Source organism: Populus trichocarpa, chromosome 1 (assembly GCF_000002775.5).
Source record: "Populus trichocarpa isolate Nisqually-1 chromosome 1, P.trichocarpa_v4.1, whole genome shotgun sequence".
NCBI classification, from domain to species: domain Eukaryota; kingdom Viridiplantae; phylum Streptophyta; class Magnoliopsida; order Malpighiales; family Salicaceae; genus Populus; species Populus trichocarpa.
In genome coordinates, this window is record NC_037285.2 from 8,229,288 (window position 1) to 8,249,072 (window position 19,785).

Genomic DNA, 19,785 nt, shown 5'->3' on the forward strand with positions numbered 1-19,785 from the left:
TACTGGACCAGGAGAGCCCATGTTTCTAAAGATGACAGGCTCTTACAGACTGTCTTAACCAAACTAACTCCCTATTGGACAGGACAGAACAAAACAAAAGCATAATTATTAGATCATTAGACTTTTAAATGTAATTGAACATCTTTTACTATTTCCTTACAAATCTGTGGGGTTGGAGGCAGGTTGTGACACGCAAGGCGTTGAATGATGAAGTTGTCTTTTTGAAATGAAGGGTGTATTAGTTAGAAGGATTTATCGTTTAGTATTCTATTCACTAAAAAATCTATAATTTAGAAGAATCTAGAAAACATTGTGACACGCACATTCACTCATGCACCCGATAAAGTGTCATGGAAAATTGTGAATTTTTTCCGTGATTGATTTGTTTTGCTTGGTGTTTCATGCATGTATATGACCTTATTGTGCATTCCTTGACATATTTTCAGAGAGATAAGCAAGACAGAAGGAGACTAATTTGTGCAGTCGCCACAGAACCATTACCCAAGCAAGTTGAAGAATCCAAAATGGACGCACCAAAAGAAATCTTTCTCAAGGATTACAAGTTGCCTGACTACTACTTTGATTCGGTATGCAAAAACTTAGTCGAGTTTGGAATATAGACATCTAGGACTCTGATTTTCTTTCTTTGGCTTTCACTTATCCTCATGTACTTGTATCCTTATCTTAGGTGGATTTGACATTTTTGCTGGGTGATGAGAAAACAATTGTTAGTTCGAAAATAACTGTTTTACCCAGAGTTGAAGGTAACTATTAAGGCCATTCTTTGCTCGTAGAATTTGATCAGACATCTGTAGGAAATTTGCAAATGTTGTTCTTACAATGGCAGTTCATACCATAGCACTGGCTAATCGAACACTATTGTTGAATAGGTTCTTCTTCTCCGCTAGTTTTGGATGGAGCAGACCTGAAGCTGCTTTCAGTTAAAGTCAATGGTGAGGAACTGAAGGTATGTATATTTCACTCTTCCAGATGTTGGCTTAGCTTGTGGATTTTTCCACTTAACTATATTGGAAAGCTTTTTTGCTTTTTCGATCCTGATATTTGTCTACACTCTTTCCTATAGGAGGTTTTGATAATGTTATACCTTTTCCTTTTTTCGCATTTTATTAGTCCAAGGATGCTCACACCCAGTTAGAACACTTGCCATTTTGTGATGTTTGGCACTTTATTCCTTTTCTTTCCCCATCTCTCTCTCTTTTTTTTCCCCTCTTCTTTCTCTCTTCTTTCTTTTTTTGGGGCGGGGAGGGTTTAAGATAATTTGGTGATGATTTAACACAACTTTATTTTTGCGCTTTTCTTTTTTCCAGAATGGAGATTATCATTTGGAATCACGCCATTTAACAATCCTATCACCACCTTCTGGTAAATTTACGTTGGAAATTGTTACTGAGATATATCCCCAGAAGAACACATCATTGGAGGTACAACATATTTTCTCTCGTCCTTTTCACAGATGCTTCTTGTGACTGTTTGCTAGATTTGAAGTTGCACTATCCTTTTTTTCTCTTTAGGGACTTTACAAGTCATCTGGGAATTTCTGCACTCAATGTGAAGCAGAGGGTTTCCGCAAAATTACATATTATCAGGTTAATTCATAGAACCATTTAATTCTATTGATTCATTCTGCTAAATACAACTTTAAAATATTTTATTTTAATATGTTAACAGGATCGCCCTGATATAATGGCAAAATACACTGTCCGGATTGAAGCTGATAAATCTTTGTACCCAGTATTGCTATCTAATGGAAATCTCTTGGAACAAGGAGACCTTGAGGTGAATTTACCTGTTATGTAGAATAGCCTCCCCCATCCACCAAAAAATAAAATAAAATTAATCACCATCCAAAGTCTGCTTCTCTGGTTCTGTTGCAGGGTGGTAAGCATTATGTTCTATGGGAGGATCCCTTCAAGAAACCTTGCTATTTGTTTGCATTGGTTGCTGGACAGCTGGAGAGCAGAGATGACATGTTTGTTACCCGTTCTGGTCGAAATGTGTCACTAAGAATTTGGACCCCTGCACAAGATGTACCCAAGACAGCACATGCCATGTATTCACTTAAAGCAGCAATGAAATGGGATGAGGATGTTAGTATCTTCCTATCTAACCCATTATTTAAAAATAACATCAAACCTAAGTTTTGGGTTTTAGTGTTAAGAGTCTTACCATTTTATCATGTAACTCTGCAAACAGGTTTTTGGTCTTGAATATGACCTAGATCTCTTTAACATTGTTGCTGTCCCTGATTTTGACATGTAAGTTACATTCTTTGTTTAGTAAAACGTGCTCATATAATAGCCCTTTATCTTGTTTGATCTGTATAATGGTGACAAATACTGTTAGTTTCATGCACTTAAGCACTCACACTACTTGTTTCTGATTGATTGTCAGGGGAGCCATGGAGAACAAAAGTTTGAATGTATGTCATCTAACATTCTCGAGTTCATCATCATTTATATTTGTTTATTTTATCTTCTTATTAACACCAAAAATTAATTGATCTTATCTATATGGATTTCCTTTTGGCAGATTTTCAATTCCAAGCTTGTTTTGGCATCCCCAGAAACTGCTTCAGATGCAGATTATGCTGCTATTCTTAGGGTTATTGGCCATGAGGTTTGTTATGATATAACAGAAGGAGCATATTTTTTCAAAACCTTTTGTATGATTCCGAGGAATGTATTGTTTTGACTTGAATTTTGTCTTGTTTCTATCTGCAGTATTTCCACAACTGGACAGGCAACAGGTTGGCTTAAAGTCCTCCCATTTTTTATCCTGTCTTTATGCCAGTGTTATTGCATTCTATTTTTATATGCAGAGAAATAAGATCTGTGTTGTTGCAGTATGTTTGTAGTGGATTTGTTGTTCTAGTGGTCATGGAGATGAATGTATTTTTTATTGCTTTTGTTTTATTGTGAATTACTGTATGTATTGAAACTTTAATTAAGTGATATCTGAATAAATGCAGGGTGACTTGTCGTGACTGGTTCCAGCTCAGTTTAAAGGAAGGTCTAACTGTATTTCGTGATCAGGTAGAACTCTTTTCTTTCCTATATAACGAGTGGCAATTTCATAGTCATATTAGTACCTTCTTTATTTATTCTTGAAAATCTTTCAACAATGCTAGGAGTTTTCATCTGATATGGGAAGCCGCACTGTGAAGAGGATCTCTGATGTTTCAAGGCTTCGAATTTCTCAGTTCCCGCAGGTTCTTTCTTGTCCCTTTTCACAATTTTTGAAGTGATGTCTTAAGTATTAATCTTCAGGTGTTTAAATTACTTTCACAATTATAAGTTGATACATGAGTATGCTTTCTCTATAATTTCACATGGATTCTGATACAGCATACTATATGCAAGCTCTAACAAAGCTATTTTGTAATCATTCAGGATGCCGGTCCTATGGCTCATCCAGTGCAACCACATTCATATATCAAGGTATGAAATCTACTTATTTATCAAAGACCTTTTCTGTTAAACTATCTGCTTGCTTTAAACTTAATTTTTAGATGTGTACTGTATTCAATGTCGCTGCCTCTTTATCCACAGATGGACAACTTCTACACAGGTTAGTTTCTGCTCTGTATGACTTATTCAGTCAAAGCTTCATGAAACACTTTGCTTTCAAGTGGTTTGGAATTTGGTCTTTTAACTTTTTTGATATTTGGCTGTCTTTTGCAATGACATTGGGTTCATTCTGATACGGGACTTTTCACCGCCAAAAATTTGCAGTGACGGTATGGTTTGGAAATTTGTGGTTGCATCTTTTAATTTTGTTCAGTTTTCCTTCTTTCACGAGGCCAGTTACCTAATTGTTCATCTTTTGGGTTTTCTTTCTTGTTTTTCTTCGTTGCAGGTGTATCAAAAGGTATGAAAGCATTCTCATCATGTGTATATATGTGCATGTGTGTGGATAAGGAGCACTGTTGATGCATCAAATTCTTATTTTTGTGTATCAGGGAGCGGAAGCTGTCAGGATGTACAAAACCTTATTAGGGAGTCAAGGTTTCAGAAAGGTAGAAAATGATCCAAACTGATTCTTGTGTGATAATCAGCTATACCATAAAACTATGCATCCTGGAAAATTTAACCACAATTGTTTTTTGTATTTCAGGGCATGGATCTTTATTTTAAAAGACATGATGGTCAAGCTGTGACATGTGAAGATTTTTTTGCTGCCATGCGAGATGCAAATGATGCAGATTTCGCTAATTTCTTACAATGGTATAGACCTGTCTTTTATTTTCTTTGAATTACCCTCTGTTTTTTTATGCTTACCTTGGAATGTAATAAAATTACAGGTACTCCCAAGCTGGTACACCTCTGGTTAAAGTTACTTCATCTTATGATGCTGAAGCTCATACTTTCACCTTAAAGTTCAGGTATACATGCTAACTTCCTTGCGAGAGGCATAATCTTCCTTTATTAGTCTTGTGGTATGACTGACAACTCGGAATCTGGATATTCCACAGTCAAGAAGTACCACCAACGCCAGGGCAACCAGTTAAAGAACCCATGTTCATTCCTGTGGTGTTAGGGCTGCTCGACACAAGTGGCAAGGACATGCCACTCTCGTCTGTGTATCATGATGGAGCATTGAAGTCTATTGCAAGTGGCAGTCAACCAGCCTATAGTACAATTCTTAGAGTAACCAAGGTGAGAGCACACCGGTGAACCCATGCTTGCTTTATCTTTGCATGTTTTAGTTTCTCCTTGGATATCTTGTTAACTGCAGCTGCTTTCCAATGTCCTATTTTTGATTGTTTTGCCAGATTTTTGGTTAAGCATCAAAATGGTCTTTTCAGATTTTTCTTGGTTGGATATGTGTTACTAGTTATTCATATGAATTAGTGGTGTTCCTGGATCTACTATAAAGATGTTAGTAGTTGTGGTTGGAGTTAGTTAGTTGTTATATGATGCTTTTATTGTGATTTTTATTTATTGAGATTAAAAGGAAATGAATTTATATCATGCATCACTTTTATCAATAAGAAGTGAATTTACTGCTGATGCTGCACAGAAAGAGGAGGAATTTGTTTTCTCTGATATACTTGAGCGGCCAGTACCTTCTCTATTGCGGGGTTTCAGCGCTCCAATCCGTCTTGAATCTGATCTCTCTGACAGTGATCTGTTTTTCCTCCTTGCTCATGATTCAGATGAATTCAACCGGTTTGTCTATCTCTAAGCATTTGTGCCATTTTTCTTACTTTAAGTGACTGATGGAAAGGTATTTTGTACTCTTTTTTTTTTTGTTTCAGATGGGAGGCTGGACAAGTCTTGGCTAGAAAACTGATGCTCAGTTTAGTCTCTGATTTCCAACAAGGGAAACCATTGGTTCTGAACCCAAAGTTTGTGCAAGGGCTAAGAAGCGTACTTAGTGACTCGAACTTGGATAAGGTATGGCCAGTGTTTTTTCCTCATCTTCCTCCTCTTGTTTGTGGGGAGGGAGGAGGTAGAAGATTCATGCACCAGAGTAGATAGAAGATGTAATGCACTAATGAGGCTTAATCTTTTTGTTATCCAGGAATTTATTGCAAAGGCAATAACACTACCAGGTGAAGGAGAAATAATGGACATGATGGAAGTTGCAGATCCTGATGCTGTTCATGCTGTTCAATCTTTCATCAGGAAGCAGCTTGCATCTGAACTGAAAGCAGAGTTTTTACGCACAGTATGGCCAGTCACCCTGGGTTTACTTTATTTGTACTTAATGTCTCCACTTCTTGATTAATCACTTTGGGTGAATGAATTTGTCATACTTCACAGGTCGAAAACAATAGGAGCTCAGAAGAGTATGTGTTTAACCATCCTAACATGGCTAGGCGTGCTCTAAAGAATATTGCCCTTGGTCTGTGTTTCTTCTCTTGGTCTTGTGTTTCTTGGCATCATGGTATTTAAAGTTTCTAGATTATAGTAACTAATTTAAGTAGTTACACCTGTCTTTTCCACCATCTGCAGCATATCTTGCATCACTTGAAGACCAGGAGTTAACTGAGCTTGCATTGCATGAGTACAAAACTGCCACAAATATGACCGATCAATTTGCAGCTTTGGACAGCCATAGCCCAAAATCCTGGGAAAACTTGTGATGAAGTACTTGCTGACTTCTACACCAAGTGGCAGGATGAATTTTTGGTGAGTCTTTTGCTGAGAGCAATTCATTTTAATTGTTTTGTCGTGCCCTGTTTCACCGAGGACAAGTATATTTGGGAAACAATGACTTCCATGAGGCTATTATATCATTGGAAGCCATTTCAAGGAACAGAGCATTGAAGTAATTTTGTTATCTCTTGTTGGATAATATGTTCTCTCTTTCTGATAGGTTGTGAATAATTGGTTTGCCCTTCAAGCCATGTCTGATGTTCCTGGTAATGTTGAGAATGTTCAGAACCTCTTGAATCATCCAGCATTTGATCTGCGCAATCCAAACAAGGTATGCAATCATCAATAACTGTTTATGTTTGTTTGTGTGCGCACCTTCATGTGTCAATTTCGAAGTTTTGATTGAAATTGAACCCTTTGTGTGATATGCAGGTACACTCACTCATTAAAGCATTCTGCAGCTCACTCGTGAATTTCCATGCAAAGGACGGGTCAGGCTACAAGTTCTTGGGGGAGATTGTGGTGCAACTGGACAAAATTAATCCTCAGGTTTGTTTCTATATTACATCCACGGAGTAGGAAGTAAATTGTCGTTATCACTATGCTCATGGGATTGATCATCTGTAGTTGCTTGTTCAATAACCTCCGTGGATTCCAGATGGCATCCCGGATGGTATCAGCCTTCTCAAGATGGAAACGCTATGATGAAACCCGGCAAAACCTTGCCAAGGTAAGTAGCCGGTGCCATTTTTTCTGTGGAATAACCATCCAAAAGCATTGATGTTGCCTACATTAGATTTACCTTTGAGATTTGTTGTTGGCTGGCATGTTAATTTGTATCCAAATTGGCACGGTTTAATGCAGGCACAGCTGGAGATGATCGTGTCTGCCAATGGACTGTCAGAGAACGTATTTGAGATCGCCTCAAAAAGTTTAGCTGCTTAAATGCCTAAAATTTGCAGGTTGCAGTTGTTTGTCATCAGTGCTTGCGACGGTGATGTGGGACAATAAGTGTGTTTGGCACATTTGCAAGATCACCATGATAAGCATGCTGTCCTCGTTATGTCTCTTTCATGGAAGAGACAGGATTCTGTAACTTTCAATACATCTTTGCATGGAATATTTCCCAAAATAATACCCTGATGATGCTTTTTTCTTCTTGGTTGGGTGAACTTGAATGTTACTCCACTGATGTTTTAATGAATAGTGTTATAAGAGGAGGGGTACAATAAAACTCTTCTTTTTTTGTTAACTAGATTGTTAGCTTACGCTACATTGTAGGCTAGATTAAGATTCTTTTCAATGTGAAAAATGTTCAAGCATGGCTAATAAGTTTTCTAGTAGAAAAAAAAAAAAAGATTATGTGAGAATTAATTAATTCGATTTGACATGTTTAACTTGATAGGTTTAAAGGTAACCCAAATGACGAGTAAAATCATAGTCTAACTAAAAACACTCAAGACAACCAATTTTTTTTTTAAAAAAATATCAAAACATGAACATATTAGAAGGATTTGAGTCAACTTGTTAAATTCGAAACTTAGATCATGATAACTCAATATAAAACAAATCAAAATAAATTATGAAGTTAAATTCTCAATCAATCCAATATTGAATGATGAGATTGAAAAAAAAAATAAAAACAAAAAAAATGACATAAGCTAGCTTGAGCTAACATGTCCAATTCATAACCTGAGTCGTGAGACTAGGAAAACCCCTTAAAAAGTAAATCGAAACAAATTATGAAGTCTAATTCTACGGTCAATCCAATATTGAAGAATGAAGTTGAAAAAAATAAATTAAAAAAGGACACAAAAAATGACCCTAGTCAACCCGAGTTAACCGTTAAACCCATGATCCGAGTTATGAGATCGGGATAACCTCATAGAAAACAAATCAAGAAATTGACCCGTGACAACCCAAATTACCTTGCCAAAACCGCAACTCGGATCATGAGATAACTTTATATAAAACAAATTGAAACAAATTATGAAACATAATTTTTAATCAACCTATTTTTGAACAATGAAATTGAATCCAATAAAAAAATAGACGAAAAATATCTCGAGTCAACTAAGATTAACCTACAAAACTTGTGATCATGGTCATTAGACCAAGATAATATAATAGAAATTAAATCGAAACAAATCATGAAATCCAATTCCTAATCGATTTAATATTAAATGATGAAATAAAAAAAACACCAATTAAAATGAAAAAATCCAAGTCCATTGGGTTAATACGCTAAACTCGTAACACAAATCATGAAATTAGAATAATTACATAAAAAACAAACAACAAAAAAATCATGAAGCTTAATCTATAATGCATTAAATTAAACGTTGAATAATAATAATAAAAAAAAAACAAAGGCAACGAAAAAAAATACTTATATAATAAATAGTATTTTTCAAGGTGATGCGCTGGAAGAAAAAACTATTGATTTTAGTATTAAGTTAATTAATTTTAATTCCAATATCATTTTTTTAAGCTCAAATATAATAATCCAACAAGCATTATTATTACACCGATGTTCCAGACGTTCCCGTGCATACGATATCCTGGCTGTACTAATTGAAAAGATAATCAGAAGAAAAAATTGTTAGGTGTGAGAGAGAGAGAGAGAGAGAGAGAGAGAGAGAGAGAGGTGGGGTAAAGGTTTATGGGCAGATTTTATGTATGCTCTCCCAACCAGGATTTTATGCTCTCCAGATTTTTTGTTAACACATGTAATCACCAAGAACAAGAGGAGCAGAAGGTGTTAATGGAGTTTTAAAGTTTGAACTTGAGTGAAATTACATTCCTCAACTGCCCCCCACAAGTATTGCCCCCCCAACTTGTGGACAGCCTAAGAGCACAAGAAGTATGTGAAAAGGATAAACAAACACAAACTTTTCTTTTTTCTTGGTGTTTTGTAGCTGTTTAACGGACAAAAGCTTAATAATCTTCCCTTTTTTAATGGGAGCACAATTATTTGGTTTGCTTTCTCATTTCTCCAAGCCCTTTGCAACCTATACGGGCCATGGGGGAGAAAATTATCACCATTCTAAGTTTGATCTCAACCCTCAACATTGAGTGATAATTGTCTACTTTTGAGTAGCATGTCTAAACCCACTAGACAATAGTGTAGAATATCTTGTGTTGTTTTGTTTGGAATTTTTTTTTTTAAATTCGAGGAAACCCCACCTCTTGAAAAGTGTACTTTGTGAGCCCAGGTGAGCAAGTAAAATCACGGTTATCCTAGGCTTTTACAAGAGGTGCACGTCCTGACTCGAACTCGAGACCTACTGTGTAGATCTCAAGCTCTTTACCATCACGCTACGCCCCTTGGGAACTTTTTTGGACTGATAAATCCAAATTCATAAATGTTAGCTTACAAGCTTAAAAAAAAAAAAAAAAAACTCTCATAGTTTTATCCTGATGTAACCTTAAAGATCGCATATTGCAGTAGCACTTGGTGCCTCAAAAATAATTGAAAATACCTTTTCAAATATGTTTAAATTAACCAAAAAAAATATTAAACTTATTATGTTTTAATGATATTGATATTGTCATTAAAACATTCACATTTTTATTTCGTATTAAAAACGGAAATGTATCATATTCTCACAGCTAGTATTGGAACTTCAACGTAAATGCATCGACAAGCACGCGATTCCGACCAAATCAAATCTATGGATTTCAAATAATAATAAAAAAAAAAACCATATCTACAAACTTAGATGTTAGATGTTGAGGTAATAGATTTGGCTCGGCATTCCGATTCTTAACCATTATGTTAAATATTTTTATTTATTTTTGTGTTTTAAAAATATTTTTTTAAAAAAATTATTTATTTTTATTTTTTTCTTTGCTTCAAATTAAGTTTTTTGGTATTTTTATATTGTTTTAATGTGCTGATGTCAAAAATAATTTTTTTAAAAAATTTTTATTTTGATAAATTTCTTAACCAAAAATACTTTGAAAAATAACTGTAACCATATTCTCAAACACCCATTTAATATAGTAAATGGGTGGATTTTTTTTTGCTATAAGTATAAATAATAAAACTTTAGGTTATAATCTAGGTAGAAGAACAAGGCAACCTTTGAAATGTAGAGACGTAGATGTCTCACAGGAGCTTGGCATTTTCTTTTTGAGCTAGAGTGAGTCAGATTGGATTAAAAGCAATCAATTTTTGAGTTAGATTAGCTTAAAAAGAATTTACCAGGACCGAAGCATGTCCGAGCCATGACCGAATGTGCTTGTTGGTTTTTCAAAATTTCTTTAAAATCCAAAATTGACGCCATATCCAAGACTTGGAAGTGAATACAACGTAAATGATACCAGAGCCCACCAATCACCCAGACCGAGAATTTAAGTATTAACACAGTAGCCCATCTCTTGTTTCGGGCCTAGTGTGTGTGTGTGTGTGTGTGTATTCCACAAGATTTTTCATTCAAGAGAACAGGTTTACTGGACCAGAGAGAGCCCATGTTTCTAACGATGACAGGCTCTTACAGACTGTCTTAACCGAACTAACTCCCTATTGGACGGGACAGAACAAAGCAAAAGCATAATTATTAGATTATTAGACTTTTAAATGTAATTGAAAATCTTTTACTATTTCCTTACAAATCTGTGGAGTTGGAGGCAGGTTGTGACACGCTAGGCGTTGAATGATGAAGTTGTCTTTTTGAAATGAAGGGTGTATTAGTTAGAAGGATTTATCGTTTAGTATTCTATTCACTAAAAAATCTATAATTTAGAAGAATCTAGATAAAAAAATTAGTTGTCATTCCTAGTTCACTCTACTTAAAGCTTAAGCTGTCTGTCATTTCATTTTTGTTCTATTTAGGTTTTGTTTTTAAAAAAAACATAACAAATCCTCTGTTTTCTTTTAATCAGATCATCAAAAAAACATCTAGGTAAATCTATCTCCCCCTTTTCTCACATTAGTTTCCATTTTATATGCTTATTATTTTTATTAGTTATTATATTTACTTTTGAAGTTTTTCTGTCCATATTTTGAATTATCCTTTTATCTATAAGAACCCTGCCAGTGTGTGCGAGCGCTTCTGTTTTTGGTTCAAGGGTTTTAGGTTCCTTTTAGTGGGTTTTGGCCATCTGGGTAGTTATTACTTCGTCAATCTTTGACTCTTTTAATGGGTTTTAATAGATTTGATCATTAACTAATAGATTCATTATAGTAGTTTATATAGGGATTTTTCTTGTCAGTTTTTAAATGGCTAGATTGATTCTTCCATGCAAAAGTTCCTGTCTTGCAAAGACCAGTCTCTTGGGTTTGATCTCCTCTGCTCCTGTGATTACTCTCATCCTATTTTCTCGTTGATTTTTATACGCATACATGTTTTTTATTTGTTGGTGTTAATTATTTAATGAATAGCTTTGATTGGTTGTTGGGACTCTCTTATGTTGTGTTGCAATGAATTATTGGCACCCAGAAGGAGCATGAAGGCTATTGATTTCTGTTGCTATAATTTGCACTAGCTTTATTAACGGTGCTACATCCTTAAAAGAATTTGTTTCCACCAGTAAGGTGTTACCTTTGTTGTTTTAAGTTCATTGTTCTATATGATTTTGAGATTTAGCTTCTTGGGTGGTTACTTTCTCTTTTACTCATTTATTCTTGTTTTGAACATTGTTGGTGATCATGTAGTAGATTTTTTGTTGTTTGTTTATGTATCTTTTAATCCATTCATTTATGTCCTGCAGCTTCGAGCTACCGGTAGACCTAGTTGCTTTCAGAGTTCAGTGAGAAATATCTCGAAATACAGAGGATTCCTCAGTTCAGAGGTTTGCATAATTTTTCCACGTGTGACCTTGAAAATCTGAACGCAAGTTTTTCTTTGATTATTTTGGCTTCAAGTCATCGTTGTATTCCAAGTTCTGCCAATTGTCCTGACAAAATTGTTATCTAGGTTGCCTTTCGAAGGAAGAACCGGTTTTCGTACCCAGCATTATATGTAAGTTATAATTCCTTGGTTTCATCATGTCTGTCTAAATACATCTTGCCAGAGCATGCGCACACCATATCCACACACGCTGCACACACATTCACTCATGCACCCGATAAAGTGTCATGGAAAATTGTGTATTTTTTCCGTGATTGATTTGTTTTGTTTGGTGTTTCATGCATGTATTTGACCTTATTGTGCATTCCTTGACATATTTTCAGAGAGATAAGCAAGACAGAAGGAGGACTAATTTGTGCAGTCGCCACAGAACCATTACCCAAGCAAGTTGAAGAATCCAAAATGGACGCACCAAAAGAAATCTTTCTCAAGGATTACAAGTTGCCTGACTACTACTTTGATTCGGTATGCAAAAACTTAGTCAAGTTTGGAATATAGACATCTAGGACTCTGATTTTCTTTCTTTGGCTTTCACTTATCCTCATGTACTTGTATCCTTATCTTAGGTGGATTTGACATTTTTGCTGGGTGATGAGAAAACAATTGTTAGTTCGAAAATAACTGTTTTACCCAGAGTTGAAGGTAACTATTAAGGCCATTCTTTGCTCGTAGAATTTGATCAGACATCTGTCGGAAATTTGCAAATGTTGTTCTTACAATGGCAGTTCATACCATAGCACTGGCTAATCGAACACTATTGTTGAATAGGTTCTTCTTCTCCGCTAGTTTTGGATGGAGCAGACCTGAAGCTGCTTTCAGTTAAAGTCAATGGTGAGGAACTGAAGGTATGTATATTTCACTCTTCCAGATGTTGGCTTAGCTTGTGGATTTTTCCACTTAACTATATTGGAAAGCTTTTTTGCCTTTTCGATCCTGATATTTGTCTACACTCTTTCCTATAGGAGGTTTTGATAATGTTATACCTTTTCCTTTTTTTGCATTTTATTAGTCCAAGGATGCTGACACCCAGTTAGAACAGTTGCCATTTTGTGATGTTTGGCACTTTATTCCTTTTCTTTCCTCATCTCTCTCTCTGTTTTTTTTTCCTCTTCTTTCTCTCTTCTTTCTTTTTTTGGGGCGGGGAGGGTTTAAGATAATTTGGTGATGATTTAACACAACTTTATTTTTGCGCTTTTCTTTTTTCCAGAATGGAGATTATCATTTGGAATCACGCCATTTAACAATCCTATCACCACCTTCTGGTAAATTTACGTTGGAAATTGTTACTGAGATATATCCCCAGAAGAACACATCATTGGAGGTACAACATATTTTCTCTCGTCCTTTTCACAGATGCTTCTTGTGACTGTTTGCTAGATTTGAAGTTGCACTATCCTTTTTTCTCTTTAGGGACTTTACAAGTCATCTGGGAATTTCTGCACTCAATGTGAAGCAGAGGGTTTCCGCAAAATTACATATTATCAGGTTAATTCATAGAACCATTTAATTCTATTGATTCATTCTGCTAAATACAACTTTAAAATATTTTATTTTAATATGTTAACAGGATCAGCCCTGATATAATGGCAAAATACACTGTCCGGATTGAAGCTGATAAATCTTTGTACCCAGTATTGCTATCTAATGGAAATCTCTTGGAACAAGGAGACCTTGAGGTGAATTTACCTGTTATGTAGAATAGCCTCCCCCATCCACCAAAAAATAAAAAATAAAAAATTAATCACCATCGAATGTCTGCTTCTCTGGTTCTGTTGCAGGGTGGTAAGCATTATGTTCTATGGGAGGATCCCTTCAAGAAACCTTGCTATTTGTTTGCATTGGTTGCTGGACAGCTGGAGAGCAGAGATGACATGTTTGTTACCCGTTCTGGTCGAAATGTGTCACTAAGAATTTGGACCCCTGCACAAGATGTACCCAAGACAGCACATGCCATGTATTCACTTAAAGCAGCAATGAAATGGGATGAGGATGTTAGTATCTTCCTATCTAACCCATTATTTAAAAATATCATCAAACCTAACTTTTGGGTTTTAGTGTTAAGAGTCTTACCATTTTATCATGTAACTCTGCAAACAGGTTTTTGGTCTTGAATATGACCTAGATCTCTTTAACATTGTTGCTGTCCCTGATTTTAACATGTAAGTTACATTCTTTGTTTAGTAAAACGTGCTCATATAATAGCCCTTTATCTTGTTTGATCTGTATAATGGTGACAAATACTGTTAGTTTCATGTACTTAAGCACTCACACTACCTTGTTTCTGATTGATTGTCAGGGGAGCCATGGAGAACAAAAGTTTGAATGTATGTCATCTAACATTCTCGAGTTCATCATCATTTATATTTGTTTATTTTATCTTCTTATTAACACCAAAAATTAATTGATCTTATCTATATGGATTTCCTTTTGGCAGATTTTCAATTCCAAGCTTGTTTTGGCATCCCCAGAAACTGCTTCAGATGCAGATTATGCTGCTATTCTTAGGGTTATTGGCCATGAGGTTTGTTATGATATAACAGAAGGAGCATATTTTTTCAAAACCTTTTGTATGATTCCGAGGAATGTATTGTTTTGACTTGAATTTTGTCTTGTTTCTATCTGCAGTATTTCCACAACTGGACAGGCAACAGGTTGGCTTAAAGTCCTCCCATTTTTTATCCTGTCTTTATGCCAGTGTTATTGCATTCTATTTTTATATGCAGAGAAATAAGATCTGTGTTGTTGCAGTATGTTTGTAGTGGATTTGTTGTTCTAGTGGTCATGGAGATGAATGTATTTTTTATTGCTTTTGTTTTATTGTGAATTACTGTATGTATTGAAACTTTAATTAAGTGATATCTGAATAAATGCAGGGTGACTTGTCGTGACTGGTTCCAGCTCAGTTTAAAGGAAGGTCTAACTGTATTTCGTGATCAGGTAGAACTCTTTTCTTTCCTATATAACGAGTGGCAATTTCATAGTCACATTAGTACCTTCTTTATTTATTCTTGAAAATCTTTCATCATTGCTAGGAGTTTTCATCTGATATGGGAAGCCGCACTGTGAAGAGGATCTCTGATGTTTCAAAGCTTCGAATTTCTCAGTTCCCACAGGTTCTTTCTTGTCCTTTTTCACAATTTTGAAGTGATGTCTTAAGTATTAATCTTCAGGTGTTTAAATTACTTTCACAATTATAAGTTGATACATGAGTATGCTTTCTCTATAATTTCACATGGATTCTGATACAACATACTATATGCAAGCACTAACAAAGCTATTTTGTAATCATTCAGGATGCCGGTCCTATGGCTCATCCAGTGCGACCACATTCATATATCAAGGTATGAAATCTACTTATTTATCAAAGAACTTTTCTGTTAAACTATCTGCTTGCTTTAAACTTAATTTTTAGATGTGTACTGTATTCAATGTCGCTGCCTCTTTATCCACAGATGGACAACTTCTACACAGGTTAGTTTCTGCTCTGTATGACTTATTCAGTCAAAGCTTCATGAAACACTTTGCTTTCAAGTGGTTTGGAATTTGGTCTTTTAACTTTTTTGATATTTGGCTGTCTTTTGCAATGACGTTGGGTTCATTCTGATACGGGACTTTTCACCGCCAAAAATTTGCAGTGACGGTATGGTTTGGAAATTTGTGGTTGCATCTTTTAATTTTGTTCAGTTTTCCTCCTTTCACGAGGCCAGTTACCTAATTCTTCTGGTGGGTTTTCTTTCTTGTTTTTCTTCGTTGCAGGTGTATGAAAAGGTACGAAAGCATTCTCATCTTGTGTATATGTGTGCATGTGTGGATAAGGAGCACTGTTGATGCATCAAATTCTTATTTTTGTGTATCAGGGAGCGGAAGTTGTCAGGATGTACAAAACCTTATTAGGGAGTCAAGGTTTCAGAAAGGTAGAAAATGATCCAAGCTGATTCTTGTGTGATAATCAGCTATACCATAAAAGTGTGCATCCTGGAAAATTTAACCACAATTGTTTTTTCGCATTTCAGGGCATGGATCTTTATTTTAAAAGACATGATGGTCAAGCTGTGACATGTGAAGATTTTTTTGCTGCCATGCGAGATGCAAATGATGCAGATTTCGCTAATTTCTTACAATGGTATAGGACCTGTCTTTTATTTTCTTTGAATTACCCTCTGTTTTTTTATGCTTACCTTGGAATGTAATAAAATTACAGGTACTCCCAAGCTGGTACACCTCTGGTGAAAGTTACTTCATCTTATGATGCTGAAGCTCATACTTTCACCTTAAAGTTCAGGTATACATGCTAACTTCCTTGCGAGAGGCATAATCTTCCTTTATTAGTCTTGTGGTATGACTGACAACTCGGAATCTGGATATTCCACAGTCAAGAAGTACCACCAACGCCAGGGCAACCAGTTAAAGAACCCATGTTCATTCCTGTGGTGTTAGGGCTGCTCGACACAAGTGGCAAGGACATGTCCACTCTCGTCTGTGTATCATGATGGAGCATTGAAGTCTATTGCAAGTGACAGTCAACCAGCCTATAGTACAATTCTTAGAGTAACCAAGGTGAGAGCACACCGGTGAACCCATGCTTGCTTTATCTTTGCATGTTTTAGTTTCTCCTTGGATATCTTGTTAACTGCAGTTGATTTCCAATGTCCTATTTTTGATTGTTTTGCCAGATTTTTGGTTAAGCATCAAAATGGTCTTTTCAGATTTTTCTTGGTTGGATATGTGTTACTAGTTATTCATATGAATTAGTGGTGTTCCTGGATCTACTATAAAGATGTTAGTAGTTGTGGTTGGATGTTAGTTAGTAGTTATATGATGCTTTTATTGTGATTTTTATTTATTGAGATTAAAAAGAAAGGAATTTATATCATGCATCACTTTTATTAATAAGAAGTGAATTTACTGCTGATGCTGCACAGAAAGAGGAGGAATTTGTTTTCTCTGATATACTTGAGCGGCCAGTACCTTCTCTATTGCGGGGTTTCAGCGCTCCAATCCGTCTTGAATCTGATCTCTCTGACAGTGATCTGTTTTTCCTCCTTGCTCATGATTCAGACGAATTCAACCGGTTTGTCTATCTCTAAGCATTTGTGCCATTTTTCTTACTTTAAAGTGACTGATGGAAAGGTATTTTATACTCTTTATTTTTTTGTTTCAGATGGGAGGCTGGGCAAGTCTTGGCTAGAAAACTGATGCTCAGTTTAGTCGCTGATTTCCAACAAGGGAAACCATTGGTTCTGAACCCAAAGTTTGTGCAAGGGCTAAGAAGCATTCTTAGTGACTCGAACTTGGATAAGGTATGGCCAGTGTTTTTTCCTCATCTTCCTCCTCTTGTTTGTGGGGAGGGAGGAGGTAGAAGATTCTTGCACCAGAGTAGATAGAAGATGTAATGCACTAATGAGGCTTAATCTTTTTGTTATCCAGGAATTTATTGCAAAGGCAATAACACTACCAGGTGAAGGAGAAATAATGGACATGATGGAAGTTGCAGATCCTGATGCTGTTCATGCTGTTCGATCTTTCATCAGGAAGCAGCTTGCATCTGAACTGAAAGCAGAGTTTTTACGCACAGTATGGCCAGTCACCCTGGGTTTACTTTATTTGTACTTAATGTCTCCACTTCTTGATTAATCACTTTGGGTGAATGAATTTGTCATACTTCACAGGTCGAAAACAATAGGAGCTCAGAAGAGTATATGTTTAACCATCCTAACATGGCCTAGGCGTGCTCTAAAGAATATTGCCCTTGGTCTGTGTTTCTTCTCTTGGTCTTGTGTTTCTTGGCATCATGGTATTTAAAGTTTCTAGATTATAGTAACTAATTTAAGTAGTTACACCTGTCTTTTCCACCATCTGCAGCATATCTTGCATCACTTGAAGACCAGGAGTTAACTGAGCTTGCATTGCATGAGTACAAAACTGCCACAAATATGACCGATCAATTTGCAGCTTTGGCAGCCATAGCCCAAAATCCTGGGAAAACTTGTGATGAAGTACTTGCTGACTTCTACACCAAGTGGCAGGATGAATTTTTGGTGAGTCTTTTGCTGAGAGCAATTCATTTTACTTGTTTTGTCGTGCCCTGTTTCACCAAGGACAAGTATATTTGGAAAACAATGACTTCCATGAGGCTATTATATCATTGGAAGCCATTTCAAGGAACAGAGCATTGAAGTAATTTTGTTATCTCTTGTTGGATAATATGTTCTCTCTTTCTGTTAGGTTGTGAATAAATGGTTTGCCCTTCAAGCCATGTCTGATGTTCCTGGTAATGTTGAGAATGTTCGGAGCCTCTTGAATCATCCAGCATTTGATCTGCGCAATCCAAACAAGGTATGCAATCATCAATAACTGTTTATGTTTGTTTGTGTGCGCACCTTCATGTGTCAATTTCGAAGTTTTGATTGAAATTGAACCCTTTGTGTGATATGCAGGTATACTCACTCATTGGAGGATTCTGCAGCTCACTCGTGAATTTCCATGCAAAGGACGGGTCAGGCTACAAGTTCTTGGGGGAGATTGTGGTGCAACTGGACAAAATTAATCCTCAGGTTTGTTTCTATATTACATCCACGGAGTAGGAAGTAAATTGTCGTTATCACTATGCACATGGGATTGATCATCTGTAGTTGCTTGTTCAATAACCTCCATGGATTCCAGGTGGCATCCCGCATGGTATCAGCCTTCTCAAGATGGAAACGCTATGATGAAACCCGGCAAAACCTTGCCAAGGTAAGTAGCTGATGCCATTTTCTGTGGAATAACCATCCAAAAGCATTGATGTTGCATACATCAGATTTACCTTTGAGATTTGTTGTTGGCTGGCATGTTAATTTGTATCCAAATTGGCACGGTTTAATACAGGCACAGCTGGAGATGATCGTGTCTGCCAATGGACTGTCAGAGAACGTATTTGAGATCGCCTCAAAAAGTTTAGCTGCTTAAATGCCTAAACTTTGCAGGTTGCAGTTGTTTGTCATCAGTGCTTGCGACGGTGATGTGGGACAATAAGTGTGTTTGGCACATTTGCAAGTTCACCATGATAAGCATGCTGTCCTCATTATGTCTCTTCCATGGAAGAGACAGGATTCTGTAACTTTCAATACATCTTTACATGGAATATTTCGGAAAATAATACCCTGATGATGCTTTTTTCTTCTTGGTTGGGTGAACTAGAATGTTACTCTACTGTCTGTAGCACTAGCATATATCTAGCTAGGGATTAGTCGAGATATTAGCATGGAATATTTCGAGTACCAACCTCCGAGACACTTGCTTCATCTACCACGTGTCCAATAATAACGAATCTAAACCTGGACCTAATCCCCTTGCCTGATCAGATTTACTAGCATCTTCATTCATAAACACGTATCTAATCCGAGGAGGAAGACTTGTGAAAGGAAAGGCATCATGTGGCCAAGCTTATCGGCTAATACATGCTTAACCTTTTACTCGTCTTCTATTTGCCTACAATAATAAGCATGCATAAATGAACCGCTCAAGAGGCAAGAGGGATTTGCTCAAGGATATGAGGACCTAGGGTTCAACTCTCAACGTTGTTTATAACAGTTCTATCCCTGTGCGAATACTAGAAAACTTATTTTCATGTGAAAGCATTAATGTTCTTGTTAAAATTCAATCTTAGAGGGATTTAGTCTTGACGTGTAAGAAATTATTTTAGAATAACTTAATCGATATTCCTCGAGATTTCTCATTTCTCATGTAATTTATTGGATAAGTGGAATCCATGATTTGATGATTTTTTTCTTCTTATGGTGAAATGGGAAAATCTTTTTGGTCAAAAT

At 36.2% G+C, this 19,785-nt stretch overlaps 2 protein-coding genes across 2 annotated transcripts; both read left to right on the plus strand.

Moving 5' to 3' along the window:
• The first annotated feature begins 267 nt into the window (after window positions 1-267).
• LOC18109358 (puromycin-sensitive aminopeptidase) lies at window positions 268-7,374 on the plus strand. Its single transcript, XM_052447424.1, is given in 31 exon segments — window positions 268-587; window positions 689-764; window positions 891-967; window positions 1,329-1,442; window positions 1,533-1,607; window positions 1,690-1,797; window positions 1,896-2,108; window positions 2,215-2,276; window positions 2,413-2,440; window positions 2,551-2,637; window positions 2,742-2,767; window positions 2,990-3,053; window positions 3,149-3,229; window positions 3,411-3,458; window positions 3,570-3,588; window positions 3,753-3,757; window positions 3,877-3,888; window positions 3,980-4,036; window positions 4,135-4,244; window positions 4,322-4,402; window positions 4,493-4,676; window positions 5,041-5,189; window positions 5,279-5,417; window positions 5,545-5,691; window positions 5,787-5,868; window positions 5,979-6,073; window positions 6,075-6,155; window positions 6,343-6,453; window positions 6,555-6,671; window positions 6,781-6,852; window positions 6,987-7,374. Coding segments are annotated over 31 exon segments (2,787 nt in total). The 5' UTR covers window positions 268-401; the 3' UTR covers window positions 7,068-7,374.
• A 3,350-nt stretch (window positions 7,375-10,724) lies between these two features.
• On the plus strand, window positions 10,725-19,138 carry LOC7472758 (puromycin-sensitive aminopeptidase). Its single transcript, XM_052447420.1, is given in 35 exon segments — window positions 10,725-11,424; window positions 11,838-11,918; window positions 12,044-12,088; window positions 12,301-12,324; window positions 12,326-12,442; window positions 12,544-12,619; window positions 12,746-12,822; window positions 13,185-13,298; window positions 13,388-13,463; window positions 13,541-13,653; window positions 13,756-13,968; window positions 14,075-14,136; window positions 14,274-14,301; window positions 14,412-14,498; window positions 14,603-14,628; window positions 14,851-14,914; window positions 15,010-15,090; window positions 15,271-15,318; window positions 15,430-15,490; window positions 15,651-15,745; window positions 15,835-15,891; window positions 15,991-16,100; window positions 16,179-16,259; window positions 16,350-16,446; window positions 16,448-16,534; window positions 16,900-17,048; window positions 17,139-17,277; window positions 17,405-17,551; window positions 17,647-17,700; window positions 17,702-17,729; window positions 17,840-18,015; window positions 18,203-18,313; window positions 18,415-18,531; window positions 18,641-18,712; window positions 18,845-19,138. Coding segments are annotated over 35 exon segments (3,072 nt in total). The 5' UTR covers window positions 10,725-11,346; the 3' UTR covers window positions 18,926-19,138.
• Window positions 19,139-19,785: the final 647 nt, after the last annotated feature.